Here is a 15,994-nt window from a genome sequence, read left to right on the forward strand (position 1 = left end):
GGGACATTGCATTTCAGGGCACTAAAGGACCTCTTCATAGGGCCACTACTTTCAAGAGCAGGGGACACAGCTCAATTGCCAAGCACATAGAAACAGACACAGACAGACAAAATGAGGAGACAAAGGAATAGGTCCCCAAACAAAGAAGAAGACAAAATCACAGCCAGAGAGATAAATGAAAAAGAGATAAGTAACATGCCTGATAGAGAATTTAAAGTCATGGTCATGAAGATATTCACTGGACTTGAGAAAGGAGTGAAAGACCTCAGTGAGACCCTCAATAAAGGGATAGAAAACATAAAACAGAACCAATCAGGGTTAAAGAACTCAACTGATATTAAAAATACCCTAGAGGGAATAAATAGAGTAGAGGAAGGAGAAGAATCCATCAGCAACCTGGAGGACAAAGTAATAGAAAATAGTCAAGCTGAACATGAGAGAGGAAAAAAAAAAAAACAATAATAAAAAACGAGAATATATTAAGAGAACCCAGAAACACCATCAAGCATAACAACATCCACATTATAGGGATCCCAGAAGGAAAAAGAAAGAGGGAGAAAATTTGAGTAAATAGCTGAATACTTCCCTAACCTGGGGAAGGAAACAGAAATCCAGATAAAGACGACACAGAGAGCCCCCAACAAAATCAACCCAAGGAGGTACACACCAAGACACATAGTCATTTCATGGCAAAAAGTAGTGATAAAGAGAGAATTTTAAACACAGCAAAAGAAGACAGTTACATACAAGGAAAATTCCATAAGGCTATCAGCTGATTTTTTAGCAGAAACTTTGCAGACCAGAAGAGATTGGCATGATATATTCAAAGTCCTGAAAGGGAAAAATGTGCAGCCAAGAATTCTTTATCCAGCAAGGCTATCATTCAGGATAGAAGAACAGATAAAGAGTTTCTCAGACAAAAACTAAAGGACCTCTACAAGAAATATTAAAGGAGACACTTTGAAAGCAAAGGAAAGACTGTAAGTGAAAGTATAAAAAGTAGGAAACACAAAAGCAGTAAATATGAGCATATCTGTAAAAACCAGGCGAGGGATTCACAAAATAGAATGTAAAATATGACACCATATTCCTAAAATGGTGGGGGGCTAGGGGAGGAATAAAGAATGGGTTCAAACTTGAGCAACCATCAACTTAAAATAGATTACAATATTGCAGAAGAGGATATATAGAAACCTAATGATAAACACACATACAAATGCTGATTCCAAGGGGCATGTGCATCCCCATGTTTATAGCAGCACTATCAACAACAGCCAAATTATGGAAAGAGCCCAAATGTCCATCAACTGATGAATGGATAAAGAAGACATGGTGTGCGTGTGTATATAATGGAATACTACTCAGTGATCAAATAGAATGCAGTCTTGCCATTTGCAACAATGTGGTTGGAACTAGAGTGTATTATGCTAAGTGAAATAAGTCAGAGAGAACACAAGTATCATGATTTCACTCATATGTGGAATTTAAGAAACAAAACAGATGAACATAGGGGAAGGGAAGGAAAAAGAAGATAAAAACAGAGGTAAACCAACCATAAGAGACTCTTAAATACAGAGAACAAACTGAGGGTTGCTAGAGGGGAGGTAGGTGGGAGGATGGGCTAAATGGGTGATGGGCATTAAGGAGGGCACTTGTTGGGATGAACACTGGGTGTTATATGGAAGTGATGAATCACTAAATTCTACTCCTGAAACCAATATTGCACTATGTTAACTAACTTGAATTTAAATAAGTTAAAAAATTAAAACATTTAAAAACCAGTTATAGCTATGCAAAGAATAAAGAGAAAGTATTCTGAGTATATCACTAAAGAAAGACACAAAAGCAGGAAAGAGAGCAGGGGAAGAAAAGATTTTTTTTAAAAAAAATCACAAAAACAACCACAAAACAAGTAAGAAAATGGCAATAAATACATATCAATAATTACTTGGAAAGTAAATGGCCAAACACTCCAAAAGAGATAGGGTGACAGAGTAGATTAAAACAAGACCCATCTGCCTGTCAGACACCATTTCAGACCTAAAGACATCTGCAGATTGAATGTGAGTGGGGAGAAACATTTATCATGTAAATGGATGTCAAAAGAAAGGGGTAGCAATACTTAAAAAAAGTATTTTTTCCTATATAAGTTTTTATTTAAATTCGTTAGTTAACGTGCAGTATAATACTAGACTCAGGAGTCCAATATAGTGATTCAGCCCATACATCACCTGCTGTTCATCAAAACGATTGCACCCTGGGATGTCTGGGTGGCTCTGTTGGTTAAGTGGCCGACTCTGGCTCAGGTCATGATCTCAAGATTCATGAGTTTGAGCCCCACACCGGCATCTGTGCTGACAGCTCAGAGCCTGGAGCCTGCTTCAGCGTCTGTGTCTCCCTCTCTCTCTGCCCCTACCCTGCTTATGCTCTGTCTCTCAAAAAAAATAAACAAAAAATTTTTGTTTAAAAATGCACTCCTTAATCCCCACTACCTATTTAACCCACCCACCCCCACCTCCCATCTGGTAACCATCAGTTTGTTCTGTGAAGAGTCTGTTTCTTGGCTTGCTTCTCTTTTTCCCCCCTTTGCTCGTTTGTTTTGTTTCTTAAATTCCATATATGAGTGAGATCATATGGTATTTATCTTTCTCTAACTGACTTATCTCACTTAGCATAATACTCTCTAGCTCCTTCCATGTTGTTACAAATGGCAAGATTGCATTCTTTTTGATGGCCAAGTAATATTCCAACACCACACACACACACACACACACACACACACACACACACACACACACTTTATCCATTCATCAATTTATGGATAGTTGGGCTGCTTCCATATCTTGGCTATTATAAATAATGTTGCTATAAATATCAGGATGCATGTATCTTTCAATTAGTATTTTTGTATTCTTTGGGTAAATACCTAGTAGTGCAATTGCTGGATCATATGGTAGTTATACCTTTTGCAGAACCTCCATACTGTTTTCCAGAGTGGCTGCACTAGTATGCGTTCCCATCTACCATGCAAGAAGGTTCCCCTTTCTCTACATCCTTACCAACACCTGATTGTTTCTTGTGTTGTTGATTTTAGCCACTCTGATAGGTGTGAGGTGGTATCTCATCATGGTGCTGATTTGCATTTTCCTGCTGAATAATGTTGAGCATCTTTTCATATGTCTGCTGGCCATCTATAGGTCTTTTTTGGAAAATTACGATTCCTGTCTTCTACCTTTTTTATTTTTGTTTTTTTAAATGTTTATTTATTTTGAGAGAGGGACAAAAGGCAAGAGCAAGCAGGGGAGAGGCAGAGAGAATCCCAAGCAGACTCCACCATCAGCACAGAGCCCAACACAGAGCTCAATCTCACAAACCAGGAGATCATGACCTGAGCCAAAATCAAGAGTTGGATGCTTAACATACTGAGCCACTCAGGCACTCCTGACCATTTTTCAATTGGATTGTTTTTTGGGTGTTGAGTTGTATCAGTTATTTATATATTTTGGAGACTAACCCTTTATCACATATATCATTTGCAAATATCTTCTCCCATTCCATAGGCTGCCTTTTAGTTTTGTTGATTGTTTCCTTTGCTGTGCAGAAGCTTTCTATTTTGATGTATTCCCACAGTGAATTTTTGTTTTTGTTTCCCTTGCCTCAGGAGACATATCTAGAAAAATGTTGCTATGGCTAATGTTAATTAAGTTACTACCTGTATTCTCTTCTAGGACTTTTATATGTTTCAGGTCTCACATCTAGGTCCTTAATCCATTTTGAATTTATTTTTTGTGAATGGTGTAAGAAAGTGGTCCATTTTCATTCTTTTGCATGATGCTGTCGAATTTTCCCAACACCATTTGTTGAAGAGACAGTCTTGGAAGAAATAGACTTTAAAACACAGACTGTAACAAGAGACAAAGAAGGACACTACATAATCATAACAGGAACAGTCTAAAGAGAAAATATAACAATTGTAAATATTTATGTACCAAACATGAAAGCATCCAAATATATAAAATAGTTAATAGCGAACATAAAGGAACCAATTGATACTAATATAACAATAGTAAGGGACTTTAACACCCACTTATATCAATGGACAAATCATCCAATCAAAAAAATTAATGAGGAAACAGTGGCTTTGAACGACATACTGTACCAGATGGATTTAACAGATATATTCAGAATATCCCATCCTAAAACAGCAGAATACATATTCTTTTCAGGTGCACATGAAACATTCTCCAGGATAAACCACATATTAGGCCACAAAATAGTCAACAAATTAGAAAATACCGAAGTCATGACATGCATCTTTTCTGACCACAACACTATGAAACTAGAAGTCAACCACAAGAAAAAAATTAGGAAGAGCACAAATTCACGGAGGTTAAATAACATGCCACTAAATAATGAATGGGTCAACCAAGAAGTCAAAGAGGAAATCAAATTAAAAAAATACATGAAGACCAATGGAAGTGAAAATACAATGAGTCAAAATTTTCAGATGCAACAAAAGCAATTGTAAGAGGGATATTTATAGCAATATGGTTCTACCTCAAGAAGCAAGAAAAATCTCAAACAATTTAACATTACACCTAAAGGAGCTAGGAGAAAAAAGAGCAAATAAAACCCCAAACCAGAAGAAAATAATAAAGATAAAAGAGGAAATAAATGATATAGAAACTAAAAATTGAACAGATCAATGAAATCAGGAGCTGGTTCTTTGAAAAGATCAACAAAACTGATAAACCTCTAGCCAGACTAATCAAAAGAAAAAAAAAGAGGAAGCGCAAATAAACAAAATCACAAATGAAAGAGGAGAAATAACCACCATAGAAACACAAACAATTGTCAGAGATTATTATGAAAAATTATATGCTGACAAACTGGATAACCCCCAAAAGATGGATAAATTTCTAGAAACATATAACCTACCAAAACTGAAGCAGGAAAAAATAGAGAACTTGAACAGACTGATTACCAACAATGAAATTGAATCAGCAATCAAAAAACTCCCAACAAACCGAAGTCCAGGACCAGAGAGCTTCACAGGAGAATTCTACCAGTTAAAGCAGACTGAATACCCCTTCTTTTCAAACTATTCCAAAAAAACTGAAAATAAAGAAAAACTTCCAAATTCATTCTATGAGGCCAGTATCATTACCCTGATACCAAAAATCAGATAAAGACACCACAAAAAATGAGAACCACAGGTCAATATCTCTGATGAACATAGATGCAAAAATCCTTAACAAAATACTAGCAAATCAAATCCAACAATACATGAAAAAATCATTCAACAATCAAGTGGGATTTATTCCCACAATGAAAGGGTGGTTCAATATTTGCAAACCAATCAACGTGAAACATCACATTAGTAAAAGAAAGGATAACAACAATATGATCATTTCCATAGGTGCAGAAAAAGCATTTGACAAAGTACAGCATCTGTTCATGATTAAAAACCCTCAACAAAGTAGGTTTAGAGGCAACATACCTCAACATCATAAAGGCCATATATGAAAACCCACAGCAAACATCATACTCAATGGTAAAAAACAGACTTTTTCCCCTGAGGTTAAGAATAAGACAAGGATGTCCACTCTCACCACTTTTATTCAACACAGTGTTGCAAGTCCTACCCACACCCATCAGACAACAAAAAGAAATAAACGGCATCCAAACTGGTAAGGAAGAGGTAAAACCCTATTTGCAGATGACATGATACTATATAGAGAAAACCCTGAAGATTCCAACAAGAAAATACTAGAACTTATAAATTCAGTAAAGTCACAGGATACAAATCAATATATAGAAATCTGTTTCATATCTATATACTATTAATGAAGCAGCAGAAAGAAATTAAGAGAATAGTCCCGTTTACAATTGCACCAAAAATCATAAGATACCTAGGAATAAACTTAAGAGATGAAAGGTCTGTACTCTGAAAACTATAAAACACTGATAAAACAAATTGAAAAGGACACAAACAAATGAAAGATATTCTACGCTCATGGTTTGGAGGAAAAACATATTGTTAAAAATGTCTATATATTTTTTAATAAACTTTTAAAAATGTCTATATTATCCAAAGCAATTTACAGATTTAATGCAATCTTTATTAAAATATCAATAACATTTTTCACAGAACTAGAACAAACAAACCTAAAATTTGTATGGAACTACAAATAACCCCCAATAGTCAAAGCAATCCTGAAAAACAAAACTTGAGATATCACAACTCCAGATTTCAGGTTATATTGCAAAACTATATAGACACATAGATCAACAGACAAAAATGGACACATAGATCAACAGAACAGAGAGGCCAAAAATAAACCCACAATTATATAGTCAATTAATCTTTGACAAAGGGGAAAGAATATACAATGGGGAAAAGACAGTCTCTTCAACAAATGGTGATGGGAAAACTGGACAGCTACATGCAAAAGAATGAAACTGGACCACTTTCTTATACCATTCACAAAAATAAATTCACAAGGGATCAAAGCATCAAAGTTCTAGAGGAGAACACAGACACTAATTTCTGTGACATTGGCCATAGCAACATTTTTCGAAATATGTGTCCTCAGGCAAGAGAAACAAAAGAAAAAAATAAACTACGGGAATTACACTACAATAAAAAAATAAAATAAAAATTAAAAAAACTTTTGTACAGCAAAAAAAACCATCAACAAACCAAAAAGGCAATCTAGGATATATCCGATAGGGGGTTAATATCCAAAATGTGTAAATAATGTATACAATTCAACATGCCCAAACAAATAATCAAATTAAAAATGGGGCAGAAAACTGCATCGGACTTCAACTCAGGTCGTGATCTCAGGGTTTGAGAGCTCAAGCCCTGCTTTTCTCTCTCCCCCTTCCCTTCTTCTCCCACCACTGGAATATTATTCAGCCATGTAAAAGGATGAAATCTTGTCATTTGTAACAACATGGATTGATCTAGAGGGTATAATGCAAAGTGAAATAGTCAGAGAAAGATAAATACCCTAGGATTTCATTCATGTGGGGGATTTAAGATGCAAAACAAGTGAACAAAGTAAAAAAGAGACAAACCAAAAAAGAAACCCTTAAATAGAGAATAAAATCATGGTTACCTGTGGCAGGAAGAGGGGGTCAGGTGAAATAGGTGAAAGGGATTAAAGAGTACACTTATCAGGATGGGCATTAAGTAATGATAGAATTATTGAATCACTATATTGTATACCTGAAACTAGTAACTGTATGTTTACACTGGAATTAAAAGAATTTAGAGGGAAAATTGTGGATAATCTCAAGTATTTGTAGTCATTAGTTGGCCCTTTATGTTCCATGTAATCTTTGTCTAGACAGTAAAACAATTCCAACAGTGACCAGTTAATTTCCTCTTCAGCACTCCTCATTCTTCAACATTGACACAATATTAAATGGTTGAATAACATGGCCAGAAAACTCCCATGACTCTTCGTGCAGTTCAGACATATGTGGTTTTAAATATGTCTTCTTTCCTTGGCTCGAGTACACAGTAAAAATGCCTTCAGATCACAGCAATAGCAAGTATTCTCAGTCAGATTACTTAGAAACAAGTCAAAACTAATTCCAATGAGCAAAAATTTAATCTGCAAAACATGTTCACATCTATTAGTCTCATTACTCATAGATAAAAATCCACAAAATGGGGAATCATAATACATCCAGCAAAAATGAGACACAAATATAACTGAAGATTAACCAGTGGCCCTCATTTCTCTATTTTAAAAGACTGATAAAATTTCAAAAGATATATTCACATTTTCAACCTAGAACATTTAAGTGTGGTAAATAGAAAAAAAAATTTTAAACATGGTACTTTTCTATATGAATTATTGTATGCCTTTCCCTCCCACACATTTTGATACCTTTCCATAGTTCTCCATTTTCTTCCTAGCTCAGAACAAGCCATATCTCCCCCCAAATAAGAGATTCATCAATAGCTCCCCTCCCCCAAGACTTCAATCTGATTTTCCTAATTCATCTGAAATTGATGTAAATCAATGTCTTCATCACCATCATTGTGCCTAGAAAGTTGGTCTAGCTTACTTTAAACACCAACGAATGAAAAAATATCGTTAGAGACTTCCTACATGCAGCAGTGAGGTGATCAATTTATCTGAATCTAAAATTTATAGTCAACATGACCTAACTCACAGAAAGCCCTAACTTTTTAGAATGGATTTTATTTTAGATCACTGTCCAGAAAATTCTATGTTGCCATGGATACCCCTGAGACTGAATTTCTCACCATCCCCCAATATATTATACCTTACCTTTCATTGGTGGCTTCATTAGAGATTCCTGATATGAATTCATCTAGATCATCTCTAAAGAATTAAAAATGTGTATGATCAGACCCCAGTGGCTTCATAGCCAAACTTCTGTTTTAACTTAGCTTTGTTGTTGTTGTTGTTGTTGTTGTTTGTTTTTTAGAATTCAACCAGCTTACAAATTGAAGACTCCCTGTAACTATTTGTAAATTAGTTATTTGGAAATTGGCATTTCCAATGAAAATCTCTGGCTTAACAAATCAAAAAAGCCTAACATATCAAGGCAAGTACAATTCTTTACTGCTAAATTCAGTTCTCCTGAAACTGCACTGAGGTTGAATTTACTCAAAATATAGCTTCATTTTGTAGGTATACAGCCTTTCAGCTTATTTCCTGATTATCAAGTTTCTTCACTGTATCCTTACTCTTCGTGTGTCATGTAAGTCTCTTCTGTTCCTGAGTTTGGTTCAAATAACTGCAAGCTTGAGTCAGGGGCTTCCTCAAATATAATGATGGGTTTATATCTGAAACACCAGCTTTAGATGATTGTAAACCTCTGGAGGGAAAGGGGACAGACCAAGGTCTATGAGCTCCATCCTTTTCTGCTGAGAGCTCCACAGTTACCTGTCCACTGCCACCTCTCACTCAAATAATAGGATCCTCTCTTTACCTGGTCTACTCTAGCAGAGTCTCACACACATATATTATGAGAGTATCCTAAGAAACTCTGGCTTCTGGTTACTAAGGGTCATAAACTATGAGCAGGAAGTCTCCCTCTTCTGACATGTTCTTCCTTTTATCCCCCCGACTTAGACCCCAAAAGAAAGACAGTTATTTACAGAAGCTTACAGTCTCGTATGGAAACCTCTTATTGCCACCAATGCTAATACCTTTCGGCACTCAGATCAGTCAAGTCAACTCACCCATGGTCATCACTGTTGTCAGAGGAATCCATAATTCTGCTAAAGGGTAAAAACATACAAAAAATAAATTCAGACATTCTGGAAAGCAACCAGTTTCTTCTTCCTGACAGAATTTTATGACATGAAAAGTAAAATCATGAGGAAACATGACAAAATGACAGAAACATTGTCAGGGTACAGCAATGAGGCCTCTGAGATAGCCTCTTGGCTGTGTGTGTGTCTGCCCACTGGAAAGAGAAGGAAAGAATTAAGGGAGGTATAATTTTTGTGATTAAACCTCCTTTCTTCTCCATTTTGTCAACCATTCACATATTCTGGAATCCGTTTGGGAAATAGGAATGATCTGAGCAAAAGGATGGGGAGGGAGATCCAGATAATAACTAATGAAAGGATACAGAGATAAAGAAAATGCCACAACAATAAATATTCCAGTTTCAAGGACTAGTCCCTGATCACCATTTGGTAGAGAAGAAACTAGTAGGTAGGTCAAGAATTGCCTAAATAATGGGGCACCTGGGTGGCTTAGTTGGTTAAGTGACTCCTGATTTCAACTCAGGTCATAATCTCATAGTCCATGAGATTGAGCCTGCATTGGGATCTGTGCTGACAGTGCAGGGCCTGCTTGGGATTCTCTCTCTCTCCCCCTTTCCCCCATGCTCTCTCTTTCTCTCTCTCTCACTCAAAACAAACAAACAAACAAACAAACAGGTATTCAAAATGGTTTCTTTTTCTCTCAATTCATTTTACGAAAAGGTATCTGGTTAAATTATCCAAAGTCAAGACTCCTCACCACCAAACCACTGGCTTGGATAACTTAATTTCTCTACAATTTAATTTTCTCATCTGTAAAATAAGACACATTGAAAATGCACTTTACATTTGTCCAGGTCATAAAATCATGCTGTATGTTCATCATATCACAAACATTACTGGTTTTTAGGCAGCCTGCCCTCTTCACCAAATGTTATACCAAAAATACCAATGTGACAAACAACATGGAAAAAAATCATAAATTTCAAAAACACTTCAAGATTCTCAAAGTACTAAATTTCCATAATTTCCTAGGAAATCTTGGATTCCTATCCATAGGAGAGTCTTCCTCCCAAAACTATAGAAGTCAAACTGAAGTATGGATTTAAAAAACTAACAATAACAGAAACCCTGGGAGAAGCCAGAAGACTGAGAGCTGTCTCCTGTGGTGGACAGACGGAGGAAAAAGTCTGATACAGGCAGTCTTGAGGGGCTTAGCGGGAGAGAAATTTTTAAGTTCTTTTCTTGCTTTTCCTCTGAGTTGCTTGGAGACAATAACTGCCATTCTCAGTAGAAACCAGAAGCCACTACCCAGATGTAGTTAGGATAAAATTTGGGTAGCATTATGGCACCTGGGTAGTTCAGTCAGTTGAGCATCTATTTCTTGATTTTGTTCAGGTCATGATCCCAGGTTTGTGGGATCAAGCCCTTTGTTGGGCTCTGCACTGAGCATGGAAACTGCTTAAGATTTTCTCTCTCTCTGTCTCTCTCTCTCCCTCCCCCCATCCCTCTCCCCCACTCACATGCTTTCTCTCACTCTAAGATAAAAAAAATTTTTCATTGGCATTAGGTTAGCTGATGAAAACAGGGAAGGGCTAAAGAGCAGTCCTTGGGCCTTCACTCTTCCACCCTTTTACCTCCAAAAGTCCCAGGTGAACAACCTAGAAGTCTGCCTTCTCCGATGCTGCTTTTGTCCAAGACCTTAAAGGTAGCATATCTTGACAAGAGAAATTACCTGGATTACAGTGTTTCACCATTATACAGAGTCTCTGTCCCCAGGCTATCACCTCCCTTCATGTTAAATTTACTGAGAAAAACATACCTTAGGTCCTAGCTTTCAACAACAGTTACTATATAAAATGTCACCCAACCCAGGATACTTTTGAAAGTGAAAAGGATAGGTTATTAATAATTTTGCTGAGACGACAACCACAGATTGAGATTTGCCCAAGAAAATCTTCAGTCCTTCCCTAATACAATTTACCAGTCAGAGGGCTCAATGGCCACAAGGAATATGAGCTCACAAATCAAAATAGTTAGATACCTGATGAGTACGAATGAAAAAGAGACACAACAAACTGAACAACATATACCATCTGAAACAGAACTATTGGAATATACTGAACAAGATTTTCTTTTAACATGAAATTTATTGTCAAGTTGGTTTCCATACAACACCCAGTGCTCATCCCAACAAGTGCCCTCCTCAATACCCATCACCCACCCTCCCCTCCCTCCCACCCCCCATCAACCCTCAGATTGTTGTCAGTTGTTAAGAGTCTTTTATGGTTTTCCCTCCCTTTCTAACTTTTTTTCCTTCCCCTCCCCCATGGTCTTCTGTTAAGTTTCTCAGGATCCACATAAGAGTGAAAACATATGGTATATCTGTCTTTCTCTGTGTGACTTATTTCACTTAGCATAACACTCTCCAGTTCCATCCACATTGCTACAAAAGGCCATATTTCATTCTTTCTCATGAACAAGATTTTTAAGTAAACATGAGAAATACACTTAAAGATACAAGGGAAGATGTTAGTAAAATGAAATAAGAATAAGAAATCGTATTGAAAAACCCAAGAGGATATCTTAAATGTAAAAGTCAAATTGTTGAAATAAAGAATCACTTCATGGCATAAACAGTAATTTGGATACATGTCGAAAGCAAGTTAATCCAGAGTTGGAAGAGGAGGTTGAGAAATCCCCAGAAAACAGAAGAGACCACAAAAGAAAAACCAGTTGATATAAAGGATAAAAACAGATCTCTAACACCTGGACTCTAGATAACAAAATATATATATATATTTTTTTTTAAATAAATTTCCGAAAATTAAAGAAAATATCACAAAGTGATGTTTCATCTAACAAACATTTAAATGGTATTTACTAAGTGCCAGGTATTGTCCTCATGCTTCACAAATATTTCAATTGGTCCTCAACCTTCAAGATAGTTACAATTATTATTTATTTTAACCAATTCACAGATCTTGAATAGTCATGTTTCTAATATCCACCATACTGATTTATAAGCCACTCATTGCTAATAAAAATTTGTGACCTTCCCTGTGGTAATTTACAGTGTTTCAGGTATTGATTGAAATGGGACAATGGAAGCCCTTGCAATGACCATCTCAAAATGGTCATCCCCCACCAGCCATGGACAGAGCATCCCCCATAAGGGCATCCAGCTGTCCTAGAGGGAAAGCTTAAAGTGACTGTAACTGGCATATGCATATTGTTAATGGCATACTGTCTAAGCAGTAGTAGTATAGGAAATTGTAAGCATAAAACAGTGTCTTTAAGTTGTGAGTTTGCTGAATTTCATTTATGTATAGTTTACACTCATTATGAAAGAAGGTGTATATATATTCCCTATTCAATTAACCTTGAATTGTGCTTAAAATTTGGTAACATTTGCATCTTATTACTTACTTATTATTTCTTTGATGCATGAACCAGAGATATAAAGGGTTCCTCTTTAATCTCTGCATGGTATTGTCTTGTGGACAACCACAATCTACAATTAATCTGAAAAAAAAAAGAAAAAGAAAACCACATATGACTTTTATTCTCAGGATTTTTAAAATACATAGGATACTTGCCCTGTTAGGAAGAAAGTCACACATAGAACCTACCAGGTATGCATTGGCCTTTCTAAAGTCTTGAATCTACAACTTATAAGATCTACAACACTGTAAAATTTTATCATTCCTCTGAAATATGTATTCTGTATTTTATTTTAGTTCAAGGAATGGAAGAAAAAGTTTTTTGAATATTCAATAAAGTTTAAGTTTAGTTCAAAGACAGAACACTTTAAAGACTGCTCTCTTGCTACATAGGACCCAGCAAGTGAAATAAAATGAATTTCAAACCAAATTTACATCATCATAGTGATTTATGATATTTCCATCTTGAAACATTCCATAGCATAAATCAAAGGAGTGGTAAAGCAAAGATATGTCCTTCAACATTTCACATAGCAGATTTGTGGCATGCAAGGGAACTGGAAGTCACTGGAGAATAAGACATTGCCAATTACATTGCCAAGTTACCAAATAGGCAGACTGAAATGTGCCACAAGGCCCTAAATTCTTGGCAAAGAGCAAAAAAATGAAAACTGAAAAGTACTTTTTTCATAAATAAATCAATTGGGGCATAAATTTTTATTTTGAGTTTTGGGCTTGAGAGCAAGCCACCTGTAAATGCTGTATCTTCAAGAGGTATCACCTCATGGACAGTGGGAGTAGGGATCCCAAAGTTCTTTTCCAGAGGTGGCCAGGAAAACCAATGTGGACCAAGACAGAGCCACGTGTCTAAGGATCCTCTGTCCCTGCAAACCTCAGATCTGCTTACCTACAGGTAGGGCTGCTTTCAAGGGGCCACAGCAGAAGGGAGGTGGAGCACAGAAGGACTCAGATCTTGGGACTTGAATACAACTTCTCCTAAGTGGAAGCAAATATTACTCAAGATCCTATTATCAGTATTCTTTCCTGGATACTGCCTTTAACTTTTTTTCTTTAAAAAAATTTTTAATTTCCCCAAACCAAGCCCGTTAAGTCAAATCTTGTCCCAATTCCTGGCCAGCAACAAGGTTACTGCTTTTTGGTCCTATATTGGCCTAGAACACCCCCATCCCTGCCCACACATCACCATCTCACATCCCCTCCATCTCTGGTTCCCTGGGGATGAGGAGGTTCTTTCTGGAAGGTCACTGGGAAGAAGTGAACATTTATTAATCGCCCACTGCTGAGCACAAGGCAAAACTTGCCATCTATGGCCACAAAGACCCCCACCTGCCCCTTTCCCCCCACCTTCAGCCCTCCCTCTAAGACATTCTTCTGTCTTTGAGGATGAAGGACAACATTAGCCAACATAGAAGGCAGAGGATGGGATGCCTTTGTCCAGAGACACCCTCCCACCCTTAGGTCTTTACCTGGTGCTGGTAACAAGCTAGTACTGGAATAAGAACTCCGTGTCCATGGCAACCCCAAACAACAGATTCCAGGTGGTCCTGAGAGTGTAGAAGAGTGGGGAATACAATGAACTTGGTTCCACACTGATTCCAGGTAGTTCTGAGATTGTAGTAGTACGGTGGGGAATACAGTGAACTTGGTTCTAGGCTATAGGGTCTTAAAAACAGATGCTGTTCTCCTTAAAGATGGGGGTACCAAGATCAAAGATCCCAGGATAATAATCTCAGAGAAGATTGTCTCACCTTATACTTTTTATTTTGCAAGAAAAAGAATGATCAAAGAGCTAAATGTTTTCTAATATAAAATTTGACTAAAATATGCAAGGTTGACACAGGACCCAGGACAAAAATTATTTCCACAAACTATCATTTCATGGGATTGAGAAGAAACAATCAAATATTATTTGTGAATTTAAAATACACCCATTTTCCTGGTAGAGTAAATCTGAGAAGGTGGAAACAAATGCCAAAAAACAAAAACAAATATAGAAAGTTTTAAAACTCTAGATGAGGAGAGCCTGGGTGGCTCAGTCGGTTAAACAGCCGACTTTGGCTCAGGTCATGATCTCATGGTTCGTGAGTTCGAGCCCCGCATCATGCTCTGTGCTGACAGCTCAGAGCCTGGAGCCTGCTTCAGATTCTGTGTCTCTCTCTGTCTCTGTCTCTCTCTCTCTGCCCTCCCCCACTTGCTCTCTGTCTCTCAAAAATAAACATTAAAATTTTTTTAAAAAGCTAGATGAAACATTAGAATTTTCTATATGAAAATTATAATATAAAAATTACCACAAAAATAATTAAGAAAGATCTGTTTGACAGTTTGTGTTGGTACATGTTCTGATGCTGAATAAATAGTCACAGAAGTCATTGAAATGAGATTAAGGTTGTATTTATTTAATATTTCTATAAGTAGTTTGCAAGATACAAAAATGAATAAAACATGGTCACTGACTTCAATGTCACATCGATGACCTCAAGGCCAGACCAGTTTGAAATATGCCCAGAGCATTCTGTTCTCTGTGAGAAAGACCCAGCCTAAAGAGAAAATACCAGAGCCTTGTCTGATCTAAGGAAAGGGCAAGAAGACAACCTTAGCCCCTTCTAGCCTTCCTGTCTCACATAGGAGGATGGAAAAGAGACAAAAACTCTTCTGAAGGTCACAGTCCTTGTTTCTTTTCATGTCTTAGTATTTTATTGAAGATTGGGCTTTTAAAATATAACAACTGCAAATCAGATTTTTCCCTTTCCCCGGGGTTTATTGTTGGTTTTTTTGGTGACTTTTCTGAATTCTAATTAGGAATTTCTAATTCAAAATTCCGTAAAGGCTCTATTCTTTGCAGAGTGTGGAAATTTTTCGATTCTTTGGAAAGTGTGAAAAGTCTCCATTCTTTGCAGAGTGTGGAATTCTCTGCACTCTATTCTGTGCAGTCAGCTTGATTAGCATAATGATCAGCTAATAAAAGGACAGAGATTCCCTCAGATGCCTGGAACCAGTAAGTCTCTTAGTAGAGACAAAGGAGATTCATGTACATGCTTGAGCATGTTTTTCACACAGCCAGGCAGATTACAACTCCACCATAACCTACATTTCCTTCTATGTGCAGAGCCTCAAGTCTGGTCTGAGACGAGAGCTTTAGGTCTTTCCAGGTCTTTCTTAAGTTTGCAAAATCCTAGACACGTGTACAGCCTTAGATATGCAGGTGGTCTTCTAGAGTCCCAGGAATAGGTTTCAACTTTTCAAAGCTCCCTATGGATAGCTCATAACA

At 36.9% G+C, this 15,994-nt stretch overlaps 1 protein-coding gene across 9 annotated transcripts in view; it reads right to left on the reverse strand.

Moving 5' to 3' along the window:
• Positions 1 to 14,257, reverse strand: part of LOC122200466 (phosphatidylinositol 3,4,5-trisphosphate 3-phosphatase TPTE2-like) — a 165,449-nt gene extending 151,192 nt beyond the window's left edge. For 6 of the 9 annotated variants that reach the window (XR_006193979.1, XM_042906550.1, XM_042906476.1 and 3 more), the window contains exons 1-5: positions 14,193 to 14,257; positions 13,613 to 13,701; positions 12,692 to 12,787; positions 9,233 to 9,271; positions 8,313 to 8,366 (exon numbers count right to left, since the gene is read on the reverse strand). Coding sequence is in view for 8 of the 9 variants with exons in the window: in XM_042906550.1 (XP_042762484.1) it covers positions 8,313 to 8,366; positions 9,233 to 9,271; positions 12,692 to 12,750 (152 nt within the window). In the remaining variant the exon portion in view is untranslated. Of the gene's footprint in view, positions 1 to 8,312; positions 8,367 to 9,232; positions 9,272 to 12,691; positions 12,788 to 13,612; positions 13,702 to 13,909; positions 14,022 to 14,070; positions 14,110 to 14,192 lie in introns of those variants that run through there. The other 3 variants (XM_042906275.1, XM_042906205.1, XM_042906344.1) reach the window with 3 other exon arrangements.
• Between the last annotated feature and the right edge of the window lie 1,737 nt (positions 14,258 to 15,994).

Source organism: Panthera leo, chromosome A1 (genome assembly GCF_018350215.1).
Source record: "Panthera leo isolate Ple1 chromosome A1, P.leo_Ple1_pat1.1, whole genome shotgun sequence".
NCBI lineage: Eukaryota > Metazoa > Chordata > Mammalia > Carnivora > Felidae > Panthera > Panthera leo.